Consider the following 27,425-nt stretch of genomic DNA (forward strand, 5'->3'; position numbering starts at 1 on the left):
TTGGCAAGATAGCCATTTTTACAATGTTGATCCTGCCAATCCATGAGCATGGGAGATCTTTCCATCTTCTGAGATCTTCTATAATTTCTTTCTTCAGAGACTTGAAGTTTTTATTATACAGATCTTTCACTTCCTTAGTTAGAGTCACACTAAGATATTTTATATTATTTGTGACTATTGAGAAGGGTGTTGTTTCCCTAATTTCTTTCTCAGCCTGTTTATTCTTTGTGTAGAGAAAGGCCATTGATTTGTTTGAGTTAATTTTATATCCAGCTACTTCACTGAAGCTGTTTATCAGGCTTAGGAGTTCTCTGGTGGAATTTTTAGGGTCACTTATATATACTATCATATCATCTGCAAAAAGTGATATTTTGACTTCATCTTTTCCAATTTGTATCCCTTTGATCTCCTTTTGTTGTCGAATTGCTCTGGCTAGGACTTCAAGTACAATGTTGAAAAGGTATGGAGAAAGTGGACAGCCTTTTCAAGTCCCTGATTTTAGAGGGATTGCTTCAAGCTTCTGACCATTTACTTTGATGTTGGCTACTGGTTTGCTGTAGATTGCTTTTATCATGTTTAGGTATGGGCCTTGAATTCCTGATCTTTCCAAGACTTTTATCATGAATGGGTGTTGGATCTTGTCAAATGCTTTTTCCGCATCTAAGGAGATGACCATGTGGTTTTTGTCTTTGAGTTTGTTTATATACTGGATTACGTTGATGGATTTCCGTATATTGAACCATCCCTGCATCCCTGGGATGAAACCTACTTGGTCAGGATGGATGATTGTTTTGATGTGTTCTTGGATTCGGTTAGCAAGAACTTTATTGAGGATTTTTGCATCAATATTCATAAGGGATATTGGTCTGAAGTTTTCTATCTTTGTTGGGTCTTTTTGTGGTTTAGGTATCAGAGTAATTGTGGCTTCATAGAAGGAGTTGGGTAGAGTACCTTCTGTTTCTATTTTGTGGAATAGTTTGTGAAGAACTGGGATTAGATCTTCTTTGAAGGTCTGATAGAACTCTGCACTAAACCCATCTGGTCCTGGGCTTTTTTTAGTTGGGAGACTATTAATGACTGCTTCTATTTCTTTGGGGGATATAGGACTGTTTAGATCATTAACCTGATCTTGATTCAACTTTGGTACCTGGTATCTGTCTAGGAACTTCTCCATTTCATCCAGGTTCTCCAGTTTTGTTGAGTATAGCCTTTGGTAGAAGGATCTGATGGTGTTTTGGATGTCTTCAGGATCTGTTGTTATGTCTCCTTTTTCATTTCTGATTTTGTTAATTAGGATGCTTTCCCTGTGCCCTCTAGTGAGTCTGGCTAAGGGTTTATCTATTTTGTTGATTTTCTCAAAAAACCAGCTCCTTGATTGGTTGATTCTTTGAATAGTTTTCCTTGTTTCCACTTGGTTGATTTCGCCCCTGAGTTTGATCATTTCCTGCCGTCTACTCCTCTTGGGTGGGTGAATTTGCTTCCTTTTGTTCTAGTGCTTTTAGGTATGTTGTCAAGCTGCTAATGTGTGCTCTCTCTAGTTTCCATTTGGAGGCACTCAGAGCTATGAGTTTTCCTCTTAGAAATGCTTTCATTGCGTCCCATAAGTTTGGGTATGTTGTGGCTTCATTTTCATTGAACTCTAAAAAGTCCTTAATTTCTTTCTTTATTCCTTCCTTGACCAAGGTATCATTGAGAAGAGTGTTGTTCAGTTTCCACGTGAAGGTTGGCTTTCTATTATTTATTTTGTTATGGAAGATCAGCCTTAGTCCATGGTGATCTGATAGGATGCATGGGACAATTTCAATATTTTTATATCTGTTGAGGCCTGCTTTGTGACCAATTATGTGGTCAATATTGGAGAAGGTACCATGAGGTGCTGAGAAGAAGGTATATCCTTTTGTTTTAGGATAGAATGTTCTGTAGATATCTGCCAGATCCATTTGATTCATAATTTCTCTTAGTTTCACTGTGTCCCTGTTTAGTTTCTGTTTCCATGATCTGTCCATTGGTGAAAGTGGTGTGTTGAAGTCTCCCACTATTATTGTATGAGGTGCAATGTGTGCTTTGAGATTTACTAAAGTTTCTTTAATGAATGTGGCTGCCTTTGTATTTGGAGCATAGATATTCAGGATTGATAGTTCCTCTTGGAGGATTTTACCTTTGATGAGTATGAAGTGTCCCTCCCTGTCTTTTTTAATGACTTTGGGTTGGAAGTCAATCTTATCAGATATTAGAATGGCTACTCCAGCTTGTTTCTTCATGCCATTTGCTTGGAAAATTGTTTTCCAGCCTTTCATTCTGAGGTAGTGTCTATCCTTTTCTCTGAGATGAGTTTCCTGTAAGCAGCAAAATGTTGGGTCTTATTTGTGTAGCCAGTTTGTTAGTCTATGTCTTTTTATCGGGGAGTTGAGTCCATTGATATTAAGAGATATTAAGGAAAAGTAATTGTTGTTTCCTGTTATTTTTGTTGTTAAAGTTGGCATTCTGTTCTTGTGGCTGTCTTCTTTTAGGTTTGTTGAGGGATTACCTTCTTGTTGTTTCTAGGGCGTGGTTCCTGTCCTTGTATTGGTTTTTTTCTGTTATTATCCTTTGAAGGGCTGGATTCGTGGAGAGATAATGTGTGAATTTGGTTTTGTCGTGGAATACTTTGGTTTTTCCATCTATGTTAATTGAGAGTTTGGCTGGGTATAGTAGCCTGGGCTGGAATTTGTGTTCTTTTAGTGTCTGTATAACATCCGTCCAGGATCTTCTGGCTTTCATAGTCTCTGGTGAAAATCTGGTGTAATTCTGATAGGCTTGCCTTTATATGTTACTTGGCCTTTTTCTCTTACTGCTTTTAGTATTCTATCTTTATTTAGAGCATTTGTTGTTCTGATTATAATGTGACGGGAGGTATTTCTTTTCTTGTCCAGTCTATTTGGAGTTCTGTAGGCTTCTTGTATGTTCATGGGCATCTCTTTCTTTAGATTTGGGAAGTTTTCTTCTATAATTTTGTTGAAGATGTTTGCTGGTCCTTTGAGTTGAAAATCTTCATTCTCATCCACTCCTATTATCCGTAGGTTTGGTCTTCTCATTGTGTCCTGTATTTCTTGGATGTTTTGAGTTAGGATCTTTTTGCATTTTACATTTTCCTTGATTGTTGTGCCGATGTTCTCTATGGAATCTTCTGCACCTGAGATTTTCTCTTCCATCTCTTGTATTCTGTTGCTGATGCTCGTATCTATGGTTCCAGATTTCTTTCCTAGGGTTTCTATCTCCAGTGTTGCCTCATTTTGGGTTTTCTTTATTGTGTCTACTTCCCTTTTTAGGTCTAGTATGGTTTTGTTCATTTCCATCATCTGTTTGGATGTGTTTTCCTGTTTTTCTGTAAGGACTTCTACCTGTTTGATTATGTTATCCTGTTTTTCGTTAAGGATTTGTAACTCTTTAGCATTGTTCTCCTGCCATTTTTAAGGGATTTTTGTGCTTCCTCTTTATTGTCTTCTGCCTGTTTAGCAGTGTTCTCCTGTATTTCTTTAAGTGTGTTATTAAAGTCCTTCTTGAAGTCCTCTATCATCATCAGGAGATATGCTTTTAAATCCGTGTCTAGCTTTTCCGGCGTGTTGGGGTGCCCTGGACTGGGCGAAGTGGGGGTGCTGGGTTCTGATGATGGTGAGTGGTCTTGGTTTCTGTTAGTAAGATTATTACGTTTACCTTTCGCCATCTGGTAATCTCTGGGGTTAGTTGTTATCGTTGTCACTGTTTAAAGATTGGAGCAGAAGCTGTGTTCCACTCACCAGCAGTCTCTAAATCCTGCGGCGGGGGTCGTGGGTAGCTGACGGTACCCCGGTGCTGGTCCAGCTGGAAAAGGCCTGTGGTCCTACTCAGGCCGGTTTTCTGCTTCCCTAACTAATGCAGTCTCTGGTCCCGCGTGCAATTGGATTGGAGCAGAAGCTGTGTTCCACTCTCCAGAAGTCTTAAGATCCTGTGGTGGGTGTTGTGGGTAGCTGGTGAGTGTCAGCCGACCCTGCGCCCCAGCTGCCCCGGTGCTTTTCTGACCGGAAGAGGGTTGTGGCCCTATGTAGGCCGGATTTCTCTCTCCCCAACCAGAGCAGTCTCAGGTCCCGCGTGATTGGACTGGAGCAGAAGCTGTGTTCCACTCACCAGCAGTCCCAAAATCCTGTGGCGGGGGTCGTGGGTAGCTGGCGGGTGTCAGGCAACCCTGCGCTCCTGCTACCCCGGCGCTGATCCGGCTGGATGAGGCCTGTGGCCCTACTCAGGCCGGTTTCTGCTTCCCTAACTAATGCAGTCTCAGGTCCCGTGCAATTGGAATGGAGCAGAAGCTGTGTTCCACTCACCAGCAGTCCCAAAATCCTGCGGCGGGGGTCGTGGGTAGCTGACGGTACCCCGGTGCTGGTCCAGCCGGAAGAGGCCTGTGGTCCTACTCAGGCCGGTTTTCTGCTTCCCTAACTAATGCAGTCTCTGGTCCCGCGTGCAATTGGATTGGAGCAGAAGCTGTGTTCCACTCTCCAGAAGTCTTAAGATCCTGTGGCAGGTGTTGTTGGTAGCTGGTGAGTGTCAGCCGACCCTGCGCCCCAGCTGCCCTGGTGCTTTTCTGACTGGAAGAGGGTTGTGGACCTATGTAGGCCGGATTTCTCTCTCCCCAACCAGAGCAGTCTCAGGTCCCGCGTGATTGGGCTGGAGCAGAAGCTGTGTTCCACTCACCAGCAGTCCCAAAATCCTGTGGCGGGGGTCGTGGGTAGCTGGCGGGTGTCAGGCAACCCTGCGCTCCCGCTACCCCGGCGCCGGCCGGATGAGGCCTGTGGCCCTACTCAGGCCGGTTTCTGCTTCCCTAACTAATGCAGTCTCAGGTCCCGCGCAATTGGATTGGAGCAGAAGCTGTGCTCCACTCACCAGAAGTCTTAAGATCCTGTGGCGGGTGTTGTGGGTAGCTGGCGAGTGTCAGCAGACCCTGTGCCCCAGCTGCCCCGGTGCTTTTCTGACTGGAAGATGGTTGTGGCCCTATGTAGGCCGGATTTCTCTCTCCCCAACCACAGCAGTCTCAGGTCCCGCGTGATTGGACTGGAGCAGAAGCTGTGTTCCACTCACCAGCAGTCCCAAAATCCTGCGGCGGGGGAGTCGTGGGTAGCTGGCGGGTGTCAGGCAACCCTGCGCTCCCGCTACCCCGGCGCTGATCCGGCCGGATGAGGCCTGTGGCCCTACTCAGGCCGGTTTCTGCTTCCCTAACTAATGCAGTCTCAGGTCCCGTGCAATTGGAATGGAGCAGAAGCTGTGTTCCACTCACCAGCAGTCCCAAAATCCTGCGGCGGGGGTCGTGGGTAGCTGACGGTACCCCGGTGCTGGTCCAGCCGGAAGAGGCCTGTGGTCCTACTCAGGCCGGTTTTCTGCTTCCCTAACTAATGCAGTCTCTGGTCCTGCGTGCAATTGGATTGGAGCAGAAGCTGTGTTCCACTCTCCAGAAGTCTTAAGATCCTGTGGCGGGTGTTGTTGGTAGCTGGTCAGTGTCAGCCGACCCTGCGCCCCAGCTGCCCTGGTGCTTTTCTGACCGGAAGAGGGTTGTGGCCCTATGTAGGCCGGATTTCTCTCTCCCCAACCAGAGCAGTCTCAGGTCCCGCGTGATTGGGCTGGAGCAGAAGCTGTGTTCCACTCACCAGCAGTCCCAAAATCCTGTGGCGGGGGTCGTGGGTAGCTGGCGGGTGTCAGGCAACCCTGCGCTCCTGCTACCCTGGCGCTGATCCGGCCGGATGAGGCCTGTGGCCCTACTCAGGCCGGTTTCTGCTTCCCTAACTAATGCAGTCTCAGGTCCCGCGCAATTGGATTGGAGCAGAAGCTGTGCTCCACTCACCAGAAGTCTTAAGATCCTGTGGCGGGTGTTGTGGGTAGCTGATGAGTGTCAGCCGACCCTGCGCCCCAGCTGCCCCGGTGCTTTTCTGACCGGAAGAGGGTTGTGGCCCTATGTAGGCCGGATTTCTCTCTCCCCAACCAGAGCAGTCTCAGGTCCCGCGTGATTGGACTGGAGCAGAAGCTGTGTTCCACTCACCAGCCGTCCCCAAATCCTGTGGTGGGGGTCGTGGGTAGCTGGCGGGTGTCAGGCAACCCTGCGCTCACGCTACCCCGGCGCTGATCCGGCCGGATGAGGCCTGTGGCCCTACTCAGGCCGGTTTCTGCTTCCCTAACTAATGCAGTCTCAGGTCCCGCGCAATTGGATTGGAGCAGAAGCTGTGTTCCACTCTCCAGAAGTCTTAAGATCCTGTGGCGGGTGTTGTGGGTAGCTGGCGAGTGTCAGCTTGGTCCTTCTTTCTATCTCAGCTCTGAACTTTGTCTCTGTAACTCCTTCCATGGGTATTTTGTTCCCCATTCTAAGAAGGAACAAAGTATCTTTGTTCTTCCTTCTTCTTGAGTTTCATGTATTTTGCAAATTGTATCTTGGGTATTCTAAGTTTCTGGGCTACTATCCACTTATCAATGAGTGTATATCATATGTGTTCTTTTGTGACTGGGTTACCTCACTCAGGATGATATCCTCCAGATTCATTCATTTGTCTAAGAATTACATAAATTCATTGTTTTTAACAGCTGAGTAGTATTCCATTGTGTAAATGTATCACATTTTCTGTATCCATTCTTCTGTTGAGGGATATCTGGTTTCTTTCCAGCTTCCGTCTATTATAAATAAGGCTGCTATGAACATAGTGGAGCATGTATCCTTATTACAAGTTTTACAGTGAAAAGGAAAAAATTCATGACATGTGTTCTGAAGTAAGTGTAGATATACTCATCCTAAATACTCACATGAACACAAATTTTTTTTTATTTTATAATGAAAAAAATCTGTGAATGATGGTACCTGGAATAGTTCAATTGGTTAAAATATTTACTGTTGGGCTGTAATTCCAAGACAGCGTAATAGAACAACTGGATCTATATATTCTTGAATATAGAACTGAGTGAAAATATCAAAAAATAAGAAAGAAAGAAAGAAAGAAAGAAAGAAAGAAAGAAAGAAAGAAAGAAAGAAAGAAAGAAAGAGCTAGGAAGGAAGGGAAGGAACAGAGAAGGAAGGATGGAAGTGAAGAAAGGGGGAGACATGTTACACATACAGAGAGAGGGAGATAATATGAGAGAGAGAGAGAGAGAGAGAGAGAGAGAGAGAGAGAGAGAGAGAGAGAAGACCAAGAAAGCTTTCAAAAATTTTAAAGCAGAATGGACATTAAAAGATGACTAGTGAATAATCAACCCTAAAGGAAAGAGTCCTTTAGAGAAAAGCAGCCCATGAAACTGTAAAGCACGCAGGATCTGAGCCAGGGCAAGATAGAAGTTGAGCTGAAAGAAAAGAGCTGTAAGCAAAGCAAGTAGTTCAATGGAAGTGGTTCCTATGACTCAGCAGGGACCTGAAGCCCACAGAAGAGATACTTAGCTTTTGATGACCAACCATGTTGAACTAAGCAAGTGTTTGAGGAAGAGTGATGCAAGCTGAAATGATGGTCAGGGATGACAGAGAAGAGGAGAACTGTCAGAGGGATTCCGAAATAGCATAGTCCTTGTTGCAGTAATTCTCGAACCCAAATACGCCCCAGCAATAAAAACACAACTCAATTAATGTGAATGCAAGCCATGTGCCTAGATTGGGCAGATCTACCATGACACAACCATCTTCCCCATCTCTGAGACTCTTATAACTTGCTGTTTCTCCAGGCCACGTGCTTCTCCTCTGCTTCCCTTCCACCTGTTCCTCCATCTTTCTCTCTCTCTCTCCCTTTCTTCTTCTCTCTCTCCTTTCAGCTCCACCTTCCCTTAATCTGCCCAATCCCTGGCTCTAGCCTTCATTTTACAAATTAAGGTGTGGAGAAGGTTTATAGGAAATCACCTCATTTCATGTTCACAACCCCTCACTGGTGAATGTAATTAACATCAAATTACAAATAGCCCCAGAGCTATCCACAAGAAGTTCTAAACAAAGAAAATCTGTCTCATTTAATAGTAAACTGTTTGAAGGGTAAGAAAAACACATCACTTAAGGATGAACCACATTTTTGAGTTATCTTGAGCAGCTGAATATGGAATATTCAGGGAATATGAATACATATTCATACAGGGAATTTAAAGTGAAGTACAATTCATGAAAAGGGAGTTGTGGGCATATTTTTATTACACCCAGGAGAGAGTAGTTTTTTATGTTTTTCTTTTTATCCTGTTGTTGGTAGTGTTTTCTCATAAGATCCAGTACTTGATCATGCAAGTATTAAACTTGTCGATTTAATTTCTTACTAGAGACACAAGAATAGTAAAAATGAGTTAAAAGTGTCTTTGACTTTCTTGGAAACCAATTAAGACCATAAATACTTTTTGAATGAAGAATAAAATTCATATCTTAAAAGAAATTCCAAATATAGGTATATACCTGTTTCTCCTTCAGCATGGCCAAATGGCTCATGGCCATCAGGAGGAAAAAAGTGCCTCTCTTTTTCATATGTATTTAAAATTCCTGTGAATTGCATCAGCATAGAAGTATCTCATCTTTACTTTTATAGAGTTTGTCTTAAATGCTAACAACGCTTCTTTGAATTTGGTGCTATTAAATACTTAACATTGAATTTGAAAATTGTTAACATTCCAGAAAATGGAATCATAATGAAGCTGAGAATGGATTTCAAAAAATTGTTGTGATTTGTCTCTCTCATTCTCTCTCCCTCCCTTCCTCCTTCCCTATCCTTTCCTCTCCCTCCCTCTCCCTCCCTCTCCTTCCGCTCCCCCCTCTGTCTCTTCTCTCTCCTTCCCTCTCCTCCTCCCTCTCCCTCAGACTTCCTCCCTCCTTCTCTCTCTCTCCTTCCCTCTCCCCCCCCTTTCTCCCTTTCTTCCTCTTTACTTTTCTCTCTTTCCTTCTCTTGCCACCTGAACATTTTGTATGCACTTTACCACACCCCCACTATCATGTGACTCTGTCGCATGCTTAAGTTCAAAGGGCTTGCCACTCTTGAAAGGATACAACCTTATTCCAAATTCAAACTTGGTAAATTTTAATATTCCAGGTGATTGCTAAATTAAGCTCTACCCACAGATAGTTTATGGTATATACTTTGCACTGAAAACTCCATTCATTTCTAAGGCAAATGAATAAATCCAGTGATAAAAAACTCTTAAAGAGATGAAACAAGAAGAGAAAATTTTGGCTAGGCACAGAGAGAATATTTATAAAGGGATATGCAACCTACTGAGGTATATTTTAGGAACCATGGTATTATTAAGCTAAACCTAGTTCAGAGCCATGAGAATAAATTAAAGACATTATTCACTGAAGCTGAGTTTAATCAATGTATATATGACCAAATTTGAAGGCTATTAGCATGCATTCCAATTGAGAATTTTTCACTAAATAAATTCTGAATGTTGGCACTTAGTATAGCAAAGATACACTGCTAAAAATTGTCTTCTTAGTTCAAATACTGATCACTTCATATAGAATAATTTTAAATTAAAAGGTTTCACTTTATAACTCCCAATTTAGTGTTGGATTTTTCACTATTGCATCAAAGGTCATCAAATTAAGGATACTTTTTATATAGCTGTATATAAGAATAGTTCTCACATTTTTAAAAGGTAAGAAAAAATCAAGAGAAGAATAATATTTCATAATGTGAAAATGTTATGAAATTCAAATTCATTTTCCATAAATAAAGCCTTATCACAACAGTCATTCTCATTTATTTTTCCCATAGTCCAAAAACTACACTGAACTATAGCAACTACAAGCATTTATTATTTAGACTATATGGTAATACCAAACTGAATTTAGCAAGGGAAGATTCAAGAGAAACCAAGGAGGCATAGGCTGTGGATCACAGTGATTTGAATTGGGTGGGTACTGGAAAGGAGGAAGGTGCTTGTATATCTTCTATACCTCTAAATTTGAATCACCATGTGCGACGTTACAGAAAAATACCTAAAACCCATAAGCATTTATCATCTAGCCCCCCCACAGAAATGTGGACATTTGCCAGCCACGCAATTGTGTGGACATCTGCATAAACATCCTCCTACATATAGCTCTCAAACATAAATTAAATATTTTGAATTAGGTTAAACATTCTAATAGCTTAGATAACTTGTATGTAGACCATTGTAACAAATTTCAGCATGCATATTCTTCAAATGCATGTGCTTTGAAAAGTTATACCCTACTTAATAAACAAGGATTAGACCACATTGAAGACTTATTAGACATTGTATATGAGAGCAACTCCTTTTATCATTTATACCTACTTCTCTGGTGGTTTATGATATAGTTTTCACATGATGTCATTCTCTTACTTCAATATTAAAAGTCAACATTCTCCTGTTTAAGAATCATATGTCCACATTTCCTACTTGCTATCTCATCAGTTATCTAGTCTCATGTTATTATGAGTACGCTAAGTTCACATATGCCTTCGTAGCACCATACCTACAAAGGCATTGGACCTTTCCTTCAGACTGTCACACTCTACACTGACATCACCAACTTCCCAGTTGTCACCAATGCCAAAAGTACATTCATTCTATCACTTCACACAGAGCAATTCAAATTTAAAAGCATAGAAGACCTTTGCCATTACTCAGCACAACCAAGTTGTCATAGTCTTTAGCTTGTGCCTCCTTAACATCTATTGAATCTGCCTTTGCTCAATCTAGTTTGGCTCTGTCACTAATAATCTGTTTCACTTTTTGAATGGATCACTACCTTGCCATGCCTGCTAATTGTCTTGCCTCAGATCTGGCTCCCAGGCCCTAACTGTGCTGCTGAGAACAAAATGCAGGTTTACTCATACTCCACAATTTTCCGTCATGACAAGTAGACATTGCTTCCTCTCAATATCTTTGAAGTACAATGTTTATCTCTCACACACACACACACTCCACACACACACACACACATACACACACACACACAAACACACACTGTCCTACTTTTACAAGGAGCTTTCCAAGAAAATAGCTAGTAGTACAGAGGGGTAAGTTAGCAAGGTGGAATCAGGGAGGGCCAGTTCCCAAACTCTACTCTTGTACTTACAAATTAATGTGTTACACCGATTCCAGGAACCAAGTTTCTTTGACCTTTAATAGGAAATAAAAAATATTGACACATCTTAGGGTTGTTGGGAGAATAAAATCAAATATGGAAAAAGCAAAATCATGATAAGAATTAGTCTTTTCAAGGTAGGTATACTAGCAATCTTTCTTTCAGTCTGAGAAAATACTCAAGAAAAATAATTCATAGGAAAGAAAGGTTTACAGTTTCAGAACCTACAGCTCATAGTTACCTGGTCTTGTTGCTTTGAGTCTGTGGTGGTGTAGAACACAATGGAGCTAACATCAAGTAGAGAAAACAGACAGAAGACAAAAGAGAGAGAAGGGACCAAGTGTTTACGTATCACCCTAAGAGCACACTACCAATAACCTAGCCTCCTTCCACAAGGCCCCACCTCCTAATATTCCACTGACTCCCAACAGCATCATAAGCTACTGAATAAACCTTTGATGACTTTGGGGATGTTCAAGATTGAAACAGTAGCAATATATGACTTCCTTAAAGAAAGTAAGTCCATCTTTTTTCCTGGCCTATCAGAATACTTAACAAGTTTAGATAAAATGTTAGGTCTCAAGGGAATAGCTGGTGTAGAGATTCCACAAGGAAATAAAATTTTATTTTTCATATTAAAGGTAGGTGGATATATTTGACACTAGGTGACAGGAAACCAGATAAACATGTATCAGTGACCTGAGCCAAATAATGATCAGGAAATATATAAAAGAAGGCTCACCTCTCTTCTTTCCTACTTTACTTGGATACCAGTAAGTCTTTAGAGAAAGCACTATGGCCTAAAGTGAAGAGACCCTGATCACCTTGTGCTCTGAACCCAGGAAGGTATAAACTTCCTCTTTTACCACTTGATGAAATCATACATCAATTCGATACTTTTCCATACCATTGTTTATTTTCATATAAATGGCTTTTGGTTGAGACCAACTCAAAAATGTGGATGAACCAAGCATCACCCAACAACGAGCAAGGCACTCAACCAAGACCCTGTTACGAGAAATCATAGTAAATCTTTCTATAGTTTGTTAATGTTCTTTAAAATTTTACTTGCCATGTAGAAACTATATATATATATATATATATATATATATATATATATATATGCTCTACCTATTCTTAATTTATGACTCCTGTATGTGCAGAGTTTCCATCAGGTTCTGGAGGGTAGCCAAGAGAAATGGCAATAGCTTCTAACATTTGGGATTCTCTGGGATTGCTGCTGGCTAATAACAGAAAACCAAGTAACTCATTCTGGGAATTGAGATTTTCACTTGGTAGCCTGTGGTGTCTAGTAGGGATGCTGTTTACAGTTATCAAGTTGATCTCAGTCTTTGTCTCTCTCCACATAGATACATAGAGATAGGTAGATAGATGATATATAGACAGACAGACAGACAGACAGGTAGGTAGATAGATAGATAGATAGATAGATAGATAGATAGATAGATAGATGGATGGATGGATGGATGGATGGATGGATGGATGGATGGATGGATGGATGGATGGATAGATAGATAGATAGATAGATAGATAGATAGATAGATAGATAGATAGATAGACAGACAGACAGACATACTGATGATAGATAGGTAGAGAGATATCGATAGATATATAGGTAGCTGTACATGGATACATAGATAATAGAAGAGATAGATTAGATAGATAGATAGATAGATAGATAGATAGATAGATAGATAGATAGATAGATAGATATGCCTTTTTCTGTTTCTCTGTTTCTGTCCCTCGCACCCACCCTCCCAGTTTCATATGGAATTTTCTTTTTTTTTCTTTTTTTTTTCACTTTAAAAAAATATAGCAAAACAATATTTTATTATTAAGTATCATTTATGTGAGGTTCTATGAAGGAATTCAGTAGAGCTGGCCATAAGGAGAACAGGATGCCCAGGTACCAGCAGGGTAGAAGTTGATGACCCTGGGTCCAAGAATGAGTGTTGGAAATGGAAGAAAAGTTGGCTGGGAACTTTTTTTTTTTTTTTTTTGACTTCTGCCATTCTTTGGCCTTTTAATTTTTTTTTTATTTTTTTATTTTTTTTTTAATTTTTAATATTTTTATTACATATTTTCCTCAATTACATTTCCAATGCTATCCCAAAAGTCCCCCATAGCACCCCCCACTTCCCTACCCACCCATTCCCACTCTTTTGGCCCTGGCATTCCCCTATATTGGGGCATATAAAGTTTGCAAGTCCAATGGGCCTCTCTTTCCATTGATGGCCGACTAGGTCATCTTTCGATACATATGCAGCTAGAGACAAGAGCTCCGAGGTTCTGGTTAGTACATCATGTTGTTCCAACAATAGGGTTGCAGATCCCTTTAGCTCCTTGGGTACTTTCTCTAGCTTCTCCATTGGGAGCCCTGTGATACATCCAATAGCTGACTGTGAACATCCACTCCTGTGTTTGCTAGGCCCCGGCATCGTCTCACAAGAGACAGCTATATTTGGGTCCTTTCAGCAAAATCTTGCTAGTATATGCAATGCTGTCAGCGTTTAGAAGCTGATTATGGGATGGATCCCTGGATACAGCAGTCTCTAAATGGTCCATCCTTTCATCACAGTTACGAACTTTGTCTCTGTAACTCCTTCCCTGGGTGTTTTGTTCCCAATTCTAAGAAGGTGCACAGTGTCCACACGTTGGTCTTCATTCTTCTTGAGTTTCATGCGTTTAGCAAATTGTATCTTATATCTTGGGTATCCTAAGTTTTGGGCTAATATCCACTTATCAGTGAATACATATTGTGTGAGTTCTTTTGTGATTGTGTTACTTCACTCAAGATGATGCCCTCCAGGTCCATCCATTTGGCTAGGAATTTCATAAATAAATTCTTTTTAATAGCTGAGTAGTACTCCATTGTGTAAATGTACCATAATTTCTGTATCCATTCCTCTGTTGAGGGACATCTGGGTTCTTTCCAGCTTCTGGCTATTATAAATAGGGCTGCTATGAACATAGTGGAGCATGTGTCCTTTTTACCAGTTGGGACATCTTCTGGATATAGGCCCAGGAGAGGTATTGCTGGATCCTCCGGTAGTACTATGTCCAATTTTCTGAGGAACCACCAGACTGATTTCCAGAGTGGTTGTACAAGCTTGCAATCCCACCAACAATGGAGGAGTGTTCCTCTTTCTCCACATCCTCGCCAGCATCTGCTGTCACCTGAATTTTTGATCTTAGCCATTCTGACTGGTGTGAGGTGGAATCTCAGGGTTGTTTTGATTTGCATTTCCCTGATGATTAAGGATGTTGAACATTTTTTCAGGTGCTTCTCTGCCATTCGGTATTCCTCAGGTGAGAATTCTTTGTTCAGTTCTGAGCCCCATTTTTTAATGGGGTTATTTGACTTTCTGGAGTCCACCTTCTTGAGTTCTTTATATATATTGGATATTAGTCCCTTATCTGATTTAGGATAGGTGAAGATCCTTTCCCAATCTGTTAGTGGTTTTTTTGTCTTATTGATGATGTCTTTAGCCTTGCAGAAGCTTTGTAGTTTCATGAGGTCCCACTTGTCAATTCTCGATCTTACAGCACAAGCCATTACTGTTCTATTCAGGAATTTTTCCCCTGTGCCCATATCTTCAAGGCTTTTCCCCACTTTCTCCTCTATAAGTTTCAGTGTCTCTGGTTTTATGTGAAGTTCCTTGATCCACTTAGACTTGACCTTAGTACAAGGAGATAGGAATGGATCGATTCGCATTCTTCTACATGTTAACAACCAGTTGTGCCAGCACCATTTGTTGAAAATGCTGTCTTTCTTCCACTGGATATTTTTAGCTCCCTTGTCGAAGATCAAGTGACCGTAGGTGTGTGGGTTCATTTCTGGGTCTTCAATTCTATTCCATTGGTCTATTTGTCTGTCACTATACCAGTACCATGCAGTTTTTATCACAATTGCTCTGTAGTAGAGCTTTAGGTCTGGCATGGTGATTCCACCAGAGGTTCTTTTATCCTTGAGAAGAGTTTTTGCTATCCTAGGTTTTTTGTTATTCCAGATGAATTTGCAGATTGCACTTTCTAATTCGTTGAAGAATTGATTTGGAATTTTGATGGGGATTGCATTGAATCTGTAGATTGCTTTTGGCAAGATAGCCATTTTTACAATGTTGATCCTGCCAATCCATGAGCATGGGAGATCTTTCCATCTTCTGAGATCTTCTATAATTTCTTTCTTCAGAGACTTGAAGTTTTTATTATACAGATCTTTCACTTCCTTAGTTAGAGTCACGCCAAGATATTTAATACTATTTGTGACTATTGAGAAGGGTGTTGTTTCCCTAATTTCTTTCTCAGCCTGTTTATTCTTGGTGTAGAGAAAGGCCATTGATTTGTTTGAGTTAATTTTATATCCAGCTACTTCACCGAAGCTGTTTATCAGGCTTAGGAGTTCTCTGGTGGAATTTTTAGGGTCACTTATATATACTATCATATCATCTGCAAAGAGTGATATTTTGACTTCATCTTTTCCAATTTGTATCCCTTTGATCTCCTTTTGTTGTCGAATTGCTCTGGCTATGACTTCAAGTACAATGTTGAATAGGTATGGAGAAAGTGGACAGCCTTGTCTAGTCCCTGATTTTAGAGGGATTGCTTCAAGCTTCTCACCATTTACTTTGATGTTGGCTACTGGTTTGCTGTAGATTACTTTTATCATGTTTAGGTATGGGCCTTGAATTCCTGATTTTTCCAAGACTTTAATCATGAATGGGTGTTGGATCTTGTCAAATGCTTTTTCCGCATCTAACGAGATGACCATGTGGTTTTTGTCTTTGAGTTTGTTTATATACTGGATTACGTTGATGGATTTCCGTATATTGAACCATCCCTGCATCCCTGGGATGAAACCTACTTGGTCAGGATGGATGATTGTTTTGATGTGTTCTTGGATTCGGTTAGCAAGAACTTTATTGAGGATTTTTGCATCAATATTCATAAGGGATATTGGTCTGAAGTTTTCTATCTTTGTTGGGTCTTTTTGTGGTTTAGGTATCAGAGTAATTGTGGCTTCATAGAAGGAGTTGGGTAGAGTACCTTCTGTTTCTATTTTGTGGAATAGTTTGTGAAGAACTGGGATTAGATCTTCTTTGAAGGTCTGATAGAACTCTGCACTAAACCCATCTGGTCCTGGGCTTTTTTTAGTTGGGAGACTATTAATGACTGCTTCTATTTCTTTGGGGGATATAGGGCTGTTTAGATCATTAACCTGATCTTGATTCAACTTTGGTACCTGGTATCTGTCTAGGAACTTCTCCATTTCATCCAGGTTCTCCAGTTTTGTGGAGTATAGCCTTTGGTAGAAGGATCTGATGGTGTTTTGGATGTCTTCAGGATCTGTTGTTATGTCTCCTTTTTCATTTCTGATTTTGTTAATTAGGATGCTTTCCCTGTGCCCTCTAGTGAGTCTGGCTAAGGGTTTATCTATTTTGTTGATTTTCTCAAAGAACCAGCTCCTTGATTGGTTGATTCTTTGAATAGTTTTTCTTGTTTCCACTTGGTTGATTTCGCCCCTGAGTTTGATTATTTCCTGCCGTCTACTCCTCTTGGGTGAATTTGCTTCCTTTTGTTCTAGTGCTTTTAGGTATGTTGTCAAGCTGCTAATGTGTGCTCTCTCTAGTTTCCTTTTGGAGGCACTCAGAGCTATGAGTTTTCCTCTTAGAAATGCTTTCATTGCATCCCATAAGTTTGGGTATGTTGTGGCTTCATTTTCATTGAACTCTAAAAAGTCCTTAATTTCTTTCTTTATTCCTTCCTTGACCAAGGTATCATTGAGAAGAGTGTTGTTCAGTTTCCACGTGAAGGTTGGCTTTCTATTATTTATTTTGTTATGGAAGATCAGCCTTAGTCCATGGTGATCTGATAGGATGCATGGGACAATTTCAATATTTTTGTATCTGTTGAGGCCTGTTTTGTGACCAATTATGTGGTCAATTTTGGAGAAGGGTCCATGAGGTGCTGAGAAGAAGGTATATCCTTTTGTTTTAGGATAGAATGTTCTGTAGATATCTGCCAGATCCATTTGATTCATAATTTCTCTTAGTTTCTCTGTGTCCCTGTTTAGTTTCTGTTTCCATGATCTGTCCATTGGTGAAAGTGGTGTGTTGAAGTCTCCCACTATTATTGTATGAGGTGCAATGTGTGCTTTGAGATTTACTAAATTTTCTTTAATGAATGTGGCTGCCTTCGTATTTGGAGCATAGATATTCAGGATTGATAGTTCCTCTTGGAGGATTTTATCTTTGATGAGTATGAAGTGTCCCTCCCTGTCTTTTTTGATGACTTTGGGTTGGAAGTCAATCTTATCAGATATTAGAATGGCTACTCCAGCTTGTTTCTTCATACCATTTGCTTGGAAAATTGTTTTCCAGCCTTTCATTCTGAGGTAGTGTCTATCTTTTTCTCTGAGATGAGTTTCCTGTAAGCAGCAAAATGTTGGGTCTTGTTTGTGTAGCCAGTTTGTTAGTCTATGTCTTTTTATCGGGGAGTTGAGTCCATTGATATTAAGAGATATTAAGGAAAAGTAATTGTTGTTTCCTGTTATTTTTGTTGTTAAAGTTGGCATTCTGTTCTTGTGGCTGTCTTCTTTTAGATTTGTTGAGGGATTACCTTCTTGTTGTTTCTAGGGCGTGGTTCCTGTCCTTGTATTGGTTTTTTTCTGTTATTATCCTTTGAAGGGCTGGATTCGTGGAGAGATAATGTGTGAATTTGGTTTTGTCGTGGAATACTTTGGTTTCTCCATCTATGTTAATTGAGAGTTTGGCTGGGTATAGTAGCCTGGGCTGGAGTTTGTGTTCTTTTAGTGTCTGTATAACATCTGTCCAGGATCTTCTCGCTTTCATAGTCTCTGGTGAAAAATCTGGTGTAATTCTGATAGGCTTGCCTTTATATGTTACTTGGCCTTTTTCTCTTACTGCTTTTAGTATTCTATCTTTATTTAGAGCATTTATTGTTCTGATTATTATGTGTCGGGAGGTATTTCTTTTCTGGTCCAGTCTATTTGGAGTTCTATAGGCTTCTTGTATGTTCATGGGCATCTCTATCTTTAGATTTGGGAAGTTTTCTTCTATAATTTTGTTGAAGATGTTTGCTGGTCCTTTGAGTTGAAAATCTTCATTCTCATCCACTCCTATTATCCGTAGGTTTGGTCTTCTCATTGTGTCCTGTATTTCTTGGATGTTTTGAGTTAGGATCTTTTTGCATTTTACATTTTCCTTGATTGTTGTGCCGATGTTCTCTATGGAATCTTCTGCACCTGAGATTCTCTCTTCCATCTCTTGTATTCTGTTGCTGATGCTCGTATCTACGGTTCCAGATTTCTTTCCTAGGGTTTCTATCTCCAGTGTTGCCTCATTTTGGGTTTTCTTTATTGTGTCTACTTCCCTTTTTAGGTCTAGTATGGTTTTGTTCATTTCCATCATCTGTTTGGATGTGTTTTCCTGTTTTTCATTAAGGACTTCTACCTGTTTGATTATGTTATCCTGTTTTTCGTTAAGGATTTGTAACTCTTTAGCAGTGTTCTCCTGCAATTCTTTAAAAAAATTTTGTGCTTCCTCTTTTTTGTCTTCTACCTGTTTACCAGTGTTCCTTTGTATTTCTTTAAGTGTGTTATTAAAGTCCTTCTTGAAGTCCTCTACATTCATCAGGAGATATGCTTTTAGATCCGTGTCTATCTTTTCCGGTGTGTTGGGGTGCCCTGGACTGGGCGAAGTGGGAGTGCTGGGTTCTGATGATGGTGAGTGGTCTTGGTTTCTGTTAGTAAGATTATTACGTTTACCTTTCGCCATCTGGTAATCTCTGGGGTTAGTTGTTGTCGTTGTCACTGTTTAAAGATTGGAGCAGAAGCTGTGTTCCACTCACCAGAAGTCTCAAAATCCTGTGGCGGGGGTCGTGGGTCGCTGGCAGTACCCAGGTGCTGGTCCAGCCGGAAGAGGCCTGTGGTCCTACTCAGGCCAGTTTCTGCTTCCCTAACTAATGCAGTCTCAGGTCCCGCGCGCAACTGGATTGGAGCAGAAGCTGTGTTCCACTCTCCAGAAGTCTTAAGATCCTGTGGCGGGTGTTGTGGGTAGCTGGCGAGTGTCAGCTGACCCTGGGCCCTCGCTACCCAGGTGCTTTTCTGACAGGAAGAGGCTTGTGGTCCTATGTAGGCCGGATTTCTCTCTCCCCAACGAGAGCAGTCTCAGGTCCCGCGTGATTGGATTGGAGCAGAAGCTGTGTTCCACTCACCAGCAGTCCCAAAATCCTGTGGCGGGGGTCGTGGGTAGCTGGCGGGTGTCAGCCGACCCTGCGCTCTAGCTACCCAGGTGCTGATCCGGCAGGATGAGGCCTGTGGCCCTACTCTGGCCGGTTTCTGCTTCCCTAACTAATGCAGTCTCAGGTCCCGTGCGCAATTGGTTTGGAGCAGAAGCTGTGTTCCACTTACCAGAAGTCTTAAGATCCTGTGGAGGGTGTTGTGGGTAGGTGGTGAGTGTCAGCCGACCCTGCGCCCTTGCTACCCAGGTGCTTTTCTGACCGGAGGAGGCTTGTGGCCCTATGTAGGCCGGATTTCTCTCTCCCCAACCAGAGCAGTCTCAGGTCCCGCGTGACTGGACTGGAGCAGAAGCTGTGTTCCACTCACCAGCAGTCTCAAAATCCTGCGGCGGGGGTCGTGGGTAGCTGGCGGGTGTCAGCCGACCCTGTGCTCTAGCTACCCAGGTGCTGATCCGGCCGGATGAGGCCTGTGGCCCTACTCAGGCCGGTTTCTGCTTCCCTAACTAGTGCAGTCTCAGGTCCTGTGCGCAATTGGATTGGAGCAGAAGCTGTGTTCCACTCACCAGAAGTCTTAAGATCCTGTGGCGGGTGTTGTGGGTAGCTGGCGAGTGTCAGCCGACCCTGTGCCCTTGCTTCCCAGGTGCTTTTCTCCATATGGAATTTTCTAATTTGTTTCCTATTTTAGACTGGGTCTAGCTGGCTATCTTCCTGTCTCAGACTCCTGGAGACTGTAATTACAGCCATATACTACATTAAACTTTTATCAGTGGAAGTGCCTTCACTTTTTTGTTTCATTTTTGCTTTTCTATTGGAAACAGTACCTAGTCAGTGTTCCTCCTGCCATGGTCTGCTAGGTACTAAAATTGCAGACATTTACCTATGCCCAGCTCAGTAAAAATGCTTCTCTTCTTCCACCATAGTTTTATAGAAGATTAGAATGTCCATCCTTTGAGGACAGTATTTGTCATTTTGCACATTTTATAACAATGTTTTGCTGTCTTCATGAAGCTACATCTTAATGGTATTATTTTTACTTCAGGAAGTATAAGAATAAGTATAATTTTCCAATGAGATGCTGTATGCTCAATGCTTGGATGTGTGTTAGAAAGTATGTGAGTACAAGTTTCTCCCTTGTTATCTCTTCTGGCCAAAAGAAAAGCACAACTAATGAATTCTCATTTTGTTTTTGTAGAAATAAATTTGTATTTTAAAAGGAAATTGTGTACACTGATGATAGGAAATAGCAAACAAACAAGAGGACAGGTTATAGATAATTGCATAAACCACACTGGTTCATATACTTCTTCTAAAATGAAAACGTGATCTGAGCATTAGGGCCTCATAATATCAAAAGCACAGAGTGAGATGCTATTTTTAACAGAATTAGAACCAAGATTTATTTTTTCAAATGATGTCCAATATACGAGTTTCATAGGTCTTCCTTTTGTGAACTATTAGCTGTACCTCATCTAAAATGATGCTGATTTTATGTGACTAGAAAGATTTCTTATAAAATCTTAATAATTATAGCACTTTCCAAAATGACCCTATCCTATTTTAACTGATAGTAGATGTAGGCCCTGAACTACAAATACAAAACTTATGTTCTAATTTTGTTCATTTTGTTTATTTTCATCTGAAGATAGAGTCATCATTTAAGTAATATATAATAACTACTTTCTTAGGTGCTCATTTAAAAATAACATTTTGCATAAAATGATTCCATTTCAGAACTGAAAAAAAATCCTTTTCTGTTTTGCTCCCTATTTCAACATTTCAAATGTTATTGTAGATGATTGTTAATTTTTCCTTTGTAGAGTACTTTCATTTCTTGAAAGCAATGATTACATATTGTGTATTTATTCTAATTTATTGGTGCGATGTCTGCAGTAAAGGAAGAGTAGCATAATTTCTACTAAATGAGTAAATAATCCAAGATACTGTATGAGATCCCATCTAAAGAAGTCGGAGTTAAAAATCAGTGGCTTAGAGACTGAGTCAGGATAGAAGAGAAGCTTGGGTCTCTTCCTTATAAGGGAGCTCACAGCAACCCAGTACTGTATGAGAAGAGAAGGTCACTGTCCTCTGTGATGGATGGAGCTGCTGCTAAGTTATTGATGCCCTGGTACCTAGCTTCACACCTGTATCTCCATAAATGGTCCATGTAGAACCCATTTGGTCACACAACAACCACAGCAACAACCTGAAAGTAAGATGGAGCCTGGATGAGATGAAGAGAAAAGTTAGTTGGTTGGGAAGAAGATAAAGGATATATGAGATTGTCAAAAATCAAACTAATAAAAATAGAAATCAATCAATTAATTTTCAGTGTGATAGAAACTTGAATTGAGAAGGGAAAGTTTGGTGGAGATCATTTTTAATCTACATATGAAGGGGGTATTTTGACATCTTAACTGATGGCTACCCATTTCTCACATCATAGAGAACAAATATAAAATAAAGTCAGCATCCAGAGAGCTTGGGACTAGCTTGGACTATCAGCCTTTACAAATGCAATGTATTTACATTAAAAAAATGTATCTTTCCTGAATAGTCTGCTTCCAACATATTTAAAGATTTTTGTTCGTTTGTGTTTTTTTAAATGTACTTCTGCCTTTCTAGAATATGAATTTTCATTTCCCAAAAGTCCTAATACTGATTTAATGATGTGATTCATGTGACAAACATCTATTTTATTTTTTTATTTTTTGCTTCATTGCTATTAGTGAATGACAAGTGAAGGGGATTTATTTTAACTTGAAAATGTCAGGTATGCACTTTCAGAGATAGATTTTTTTTCAGCCTTTAATGAGGTGGTGTTTCTTTTTGAAAGGAATGCTCATCTCTAGTGCAGATGCTGCACAGGTGACAACTGATATTTAATAAGCGATGGCTCTTGTATTAGTCGCAGTTCGCTAAAGAAAATGTCTCAGATTGCTTTTGAAAAACTCATAGCCTAAGGCAAGATGTGACCTTTTTATTACATAATGAGAATCATTTATTATCTTACAATGTATCTTAAAGTCACAGACAAAATGCCACTTTGATAATTGCTTTCAATTAGCTTTGAGCATAGCATATATTCATAAAATGTCTTCTCTAATTTAGAGTTGAATTAGAGAAAATTGCAGACATAATCTACTTTAAGGTTGTCTCATTTAAGGTGATTCGTAGTTTTATACCACAGAAACCAACAGGAGTGTCTTTGGAACAGTGCCTCTGATTGCCTTAAGCAGACTTTCTCAGTATCTGATTCTATTGTATTATCAATTAATTAACAAATTAGAGAGATCATTTCTGACCTTTCATGCGTGTTAACTTTTGACTTTCATTCTTAATGATTGTTTGGAAATGAAGCCTTGCAGCTTGTGTTGAAAGAGAGAAACAATGTGATTAAAAAGATAAATAAGATTTGGCTAATGCTAAGTACCTCCTAACACTGGACCATGGATTGAAGAGAGTTATAGCACATCTTTTCCCATTTCGATAATATGTGACTAATGGTTATGACATGACACTGGTTACTCATGCAATCTAAATTAAGAGGTCTGAGAGACTGGAGTAGTACTAGTGAGTTAGATATAAGACCATATTAAAATCGTGACCAGATATTTTCTATGTTTGGCTGGCATGTGAGAATTATTTAAAAGTATGTCCTTGTCTCCCTTAAATATTTTCAGAATTTCTGAAATTGAATTTTAACTTTGTGTAACTCATGAAGCAGAGCAGCAGAGGTTCCTCGAATTTAATATCTTGTCTTGATATCACTCTTTCTCTTTCCTAGATAAAAATTACACACAAGAACCAAGCCCCAATGCTGATGGGCCCTCCACCCAAAACTGGATTATTCTGCTCACTTATCAAAAGAACAAGAAACAGAAGCAAGGAGTGAGCCTCCATCGGGAGAAATCTAAATAGCATACTTGGGCCATGGAACACTTTGAACCATTTCACGTCTCCTGCTCCTACAAAATCATGGAATTCACAGTTTTTGTTATTGAGCTGATGTAAAATTTGGCTATTAGAAAATTTGTTGTCTCTGTTTTTACAGGCCTATTTGCATGAAAAAGTAGAAGTTTCTATGATGTGATACTGCATATTTTAGTTGCATGCACTCCCATAGCGTTTCTGTTTTCCAAATGCATCTTATGCCATTTCCACTTACTGGCTGTGAGAAAAAAAAAACATGCAAAAGATCAAAGAAATATGATGGGAAAGGATGCCTTTGTATAGTTGCTGTCATTGGCAAGTAGTCATAACTACAGCTGCAACAATCCCAAGTGCAAACTGCCATCCTTTGCCTATTAGAGTCACTGCATCCCTGGTGTTCGACCCGTGGCTTAAGAAGATGCTAAATTCAAAGATTTTATTAAAGCATTGTCAATGATAACATGTTCTATCTAAATACTGTTTTTCAGTACCTTTACTCTTCCCAGAAGACACTAAAATATCAGGCATAAGATTTTTCTTGAGTTAAAACACTAGAAAATGATTTTCAGTTTGTTTAGTTTTGTTTTAACTCCAAAAACATGAGAGAAAATATATTACTGGGAGTAATTGTGATTATATAGCAAGCTTTATTCATTTCTACATAAGAATCTAGACACAAATGCATAATCACAGTAGTAGCCAAATAGATGGTTTGAACCATGTGCCTATTGAATCTGTTTCCCACCAAAGAATCAGAAATTAGAGCTCTTATGAGTTTGTGAAAGTAAAATGTCAGAAGAGAGTGAGTTACCCATTTATTGTGATTAAAATGCTCACCATTCAAAACCAGAAAAATCATACAGCATAATCAAATCTCAATTGCCAATTTCATGGCATTTGGTCCCCCTACCATATATGACTGTGATTTTTTGATGGATCTGTTAAGTGCACTTCACGAAGGTAAACGACAGCATTGGTTCCTCTCGGGTAGATTGGTACCTGCAATACTACTGAGCTCATTGAAGCAAATCATGCATGCAATTAGCCTCTCCCTACTCCTTCATTCCTGCCCCATCTCTATGACATTAAAATGTTTTGGGAATATATAAGGCCTAGCTCACTGTTTAAGGTGTGTTCAAGGCATGGTCTGGTCTCTGATTCTATAAAAAAAAAAATGTGGAACCACTACTCTTCATGGTGTTTCTTTGAGGCTATCATATGAAACGAAATACTCTGAGCAGTCTCAGTGTAGTTCAGTCACACTGACCTGCATCTCATCACTGCACGATTTATGTTTTCAGACGCCACGCCATCAGGAAAACGAGTGCTTGAAATGCATGATTTATCAGCTTTCCTCTCTGCTCTACATTAAAGTGCTAATGATTTATCAGTTCTATTTTTCTATTGATTCTTTCATCTTTGAATAACAAATAGCAGTTAGTGATTCTGTTGAACACAACCCTGTGCATGGATTTATTGATTTCAAGTGAAATTGCTGTAATTTTACTTCTTTGGTTTGAAAACTCAAGTGAATGCTGTTGTATCAAATAGCCACTCTCAAGCAATGCTCTGTAAGGGAAGATTATGTATAAAGTGTATTCCTTTAGTATTCCAGGAACATTGGATGCTAAATACCAATCAACAATAACTTTAATTGCTTCAAAAATAAAAGCTTTTGAATAGAATTAAGACATAATTTAGCTTACCCAGGAAAATTATGATTAAAATTGCAAATTCAGTACAGCAATCAGTTGTCCTAGTATAGTAATAATAAAATAGTTATTCATCAGAACAGTAATCTAGACCAAAATAATGCTCAAAACAACCACAAATGTACCACTCACATAATGTTACATAACACATCTTTTGCTTTTGTGCATCTCCGGTTACAGGTAATAAATATTTTTACACAAATTGATGAGATTTTCTACAGTGGGCAGGCAGACCTTGTGCCAAAACGTTATTTTGAATCCACAAATTATTTCATGTTCTGAAAGACATTAAGGCAGCAGCAGTTTCTGAATTATTTGCAGCGTCTGTGCACTGGGAAACGATAGCAGAAAACTAAAGAACTGGCCCCGATGGTCTCTGTAGCTGACATAGTGGGCCACTGCTTCACTTTAGCAAAACTGCATGACCATCACCAGTGTTAATAGGTACTACATTTCAGTCCATTAGATTCATGGGTAACACTAATACGTCTTCAAAAAGGAATCAATTTAGACTTTTCTAAACTCTTTTTTAAAAAAAAAAAAAAAAGATAACTGACGTGCTTGCCCTTTGAGTACACTACTCCTGGGGTTTGGAAAGTAGGTTTTTTTTTTTTTTTTTTTTTTTAATCTACTTTGATGGCTTTGAAATAAGAGAAGATATTCTCTTCTTTTTTATGACAGCTTCATGTGAAGAATATATATTTTAAGGAAAATTCTAAATGGAAAGTTCTATGGCATATTAAAATACTGAATAATGAATGTTAGCTTTACAAAATGGAAACTTTTCTTCCAGGTGTGTGGGTGTTGGAGGTGTTGAGTCAACCTTTTTTAACTATTGTAGACATAGTAGTGATAAAGTTCCAAGTAAAGTGGTATAAAAAGCGAATATTTCGCTAACTTACAAAGGTCACAGGATCTCAAGAATAGAATTTCATACCCTGCTAAACACTGCCATACACTAAGTTCATAAACAGAGATGACAGATTCCAGAAAAAAAAAAACCTGGAAATGCATACTTTCAGGAAATAGGAAGGGCGGTATCTATGTGCATTCAGTATTTCAAACATCACATGTGTATTTTCTCACTCTCCATCATGTGTGTATCGTGTGTATTTGATGTGGAGAGTGATAATCAAGATTTTGTAATAGAAGAAAAAAGTCTTTTCTTTGACTGGGTTATGTGGTAGTTGCTTTTCTAGGGCTCTCTTATCAGGAGTTCAGTGTAGACAGTCTCCTGAAAGCAAGAATGTAAAACAATGAGCACTGTGGAGCCACACATCCATTTCCCACTTTGTTTGGGTGTCTTGTATTAGGGAGTGGAGCTAAATACTTTTTCTGGGGCAGAATCTGTTTGAATCTGAGACTGTCGATGCTACTCACACTAGCTAGGGCTCTTGGGTGGTTCCTTTCCTTTTTCTGTTAGTGTTAGCTGGTTTTCTGTTGGTTTTGAGAAAAAGAAAGGCATATTTTTATGGTACATATAACCCTCAAAGAATTAATTGATGCATAACATATATTCCACATTAAAGAATATACCTTTATAGCACTTATAGCATATATTGAGACTGTGGAATGTAATAAAAATAATAAATAAATCTAAGAAAAGCCTCTTGTTCTGTGAAAGACAGAAATCACCTCCTTAAACCAGCCAACTGAATTGAATTGTGTTTAAAGGTTTGAGTAAATTCTCATTTGAACCTTTCTATATATTCTTATTGTGTTTAAAACATAGGGTTTGTGTGATTAAACTATCTTAATTATTTTCTCAGAAAGTGTTATGTCCAAATCCTGGTTTTTGAAATAAAAGTGTTAGTCATTCACTTGGGCATCATTTGTCTTGTACCAAATGCTCCTTTCATGTGAAATATCTATGAGAACATCCTTAGTGTCTTTCCATTCGAGGACCTGTGCACGCCACCTTGCCTTTGTCAGGAACAAGAAGACTGTGTTTGGGGATTAAATCACTTGTCTTTAAAAACCAAACCATTCAACATTGTGATGCTTTTTGCCCTACACTATATTTTTGATCATATAGTATTTTTGCCGATCCAAAAAAGGTCAACAAACTAAGTGAAGGGTTATAAAGAATACAACTGAATTTCAATGTGAAATTAATTTCTAATTATATTCTGGAACAGGCATCAGCTATCATTTGTGTGTTAGCTGAGGCAAATATTTTCAAACGGCTTGAAACAATTACAAAATATTTCTCAAGGGTGTGTTCTTTTCTCTAAATATTCACATCTACTAGAAGAGTTGAATGTGTTAATGACTACACTATATTGATTGAATTATATATATGAAGTATTAATTATGTTTAAGGGAAATGATGGAATTAGGGAGTCATTCCAAATTACCTTAAGAGAAGGTAGGTCTACAAATGGCACTTTTGAAGATCTAGAATTTTACAAAGAGAAATAAATATGAATAAGAAAAGTCAGAATAAG

The 27,425-nt window shown here is 39.6% G+C and overlaps 1 protein-coding gene across 5 annotated transcripts in view; it reads left to right on the forward strand.

Moving 5' to 3' along the window:
- The window catches only part of Dgkb (diacylglycerol kinase beta), a 757,709-nt gene extending 730,725 nt beyond the window's left edge, over positions 1-26,984 (forward strand). For 4 of the 5 annotated variants that reach the window (XM_029484790.2, XM_021178684.3, XM_029484791.2 and 1 more), the window contains one exon: positions 23,121-26,984. In XM_029484790.2, the coding sequence (XP_029340650.1) occupies positions 23,121-23,228 (108 nt within the window). In that variant the 3' untranslated portion in view covers positions 23,229-26,984. The remainder of the gene's footprint in view (positions 1-23,120) is intronic. The other variant, XM_021178687.3, reaches the window with a different exon arrangement.
- The last annotated feature ends 441 nt before the right edge of the window (positions 26,985-27,425 follow it).

The sequence above is a fragment of the Mus caroli genome, unplaced genomic scaffold (genome assembly GCF_978045245.1).
Source record: "Mus caroli unplaced genomic scaffold, Mus_caroli_1 scaffold_14, whole genome shotgun sequence".
NCBI classification, from domain to species: domain Eukaryota; kingdom Metazoa; phylum Chordata; class Mammalia; order Rodentia; family Muridae; genus Mus; species Mus caroli.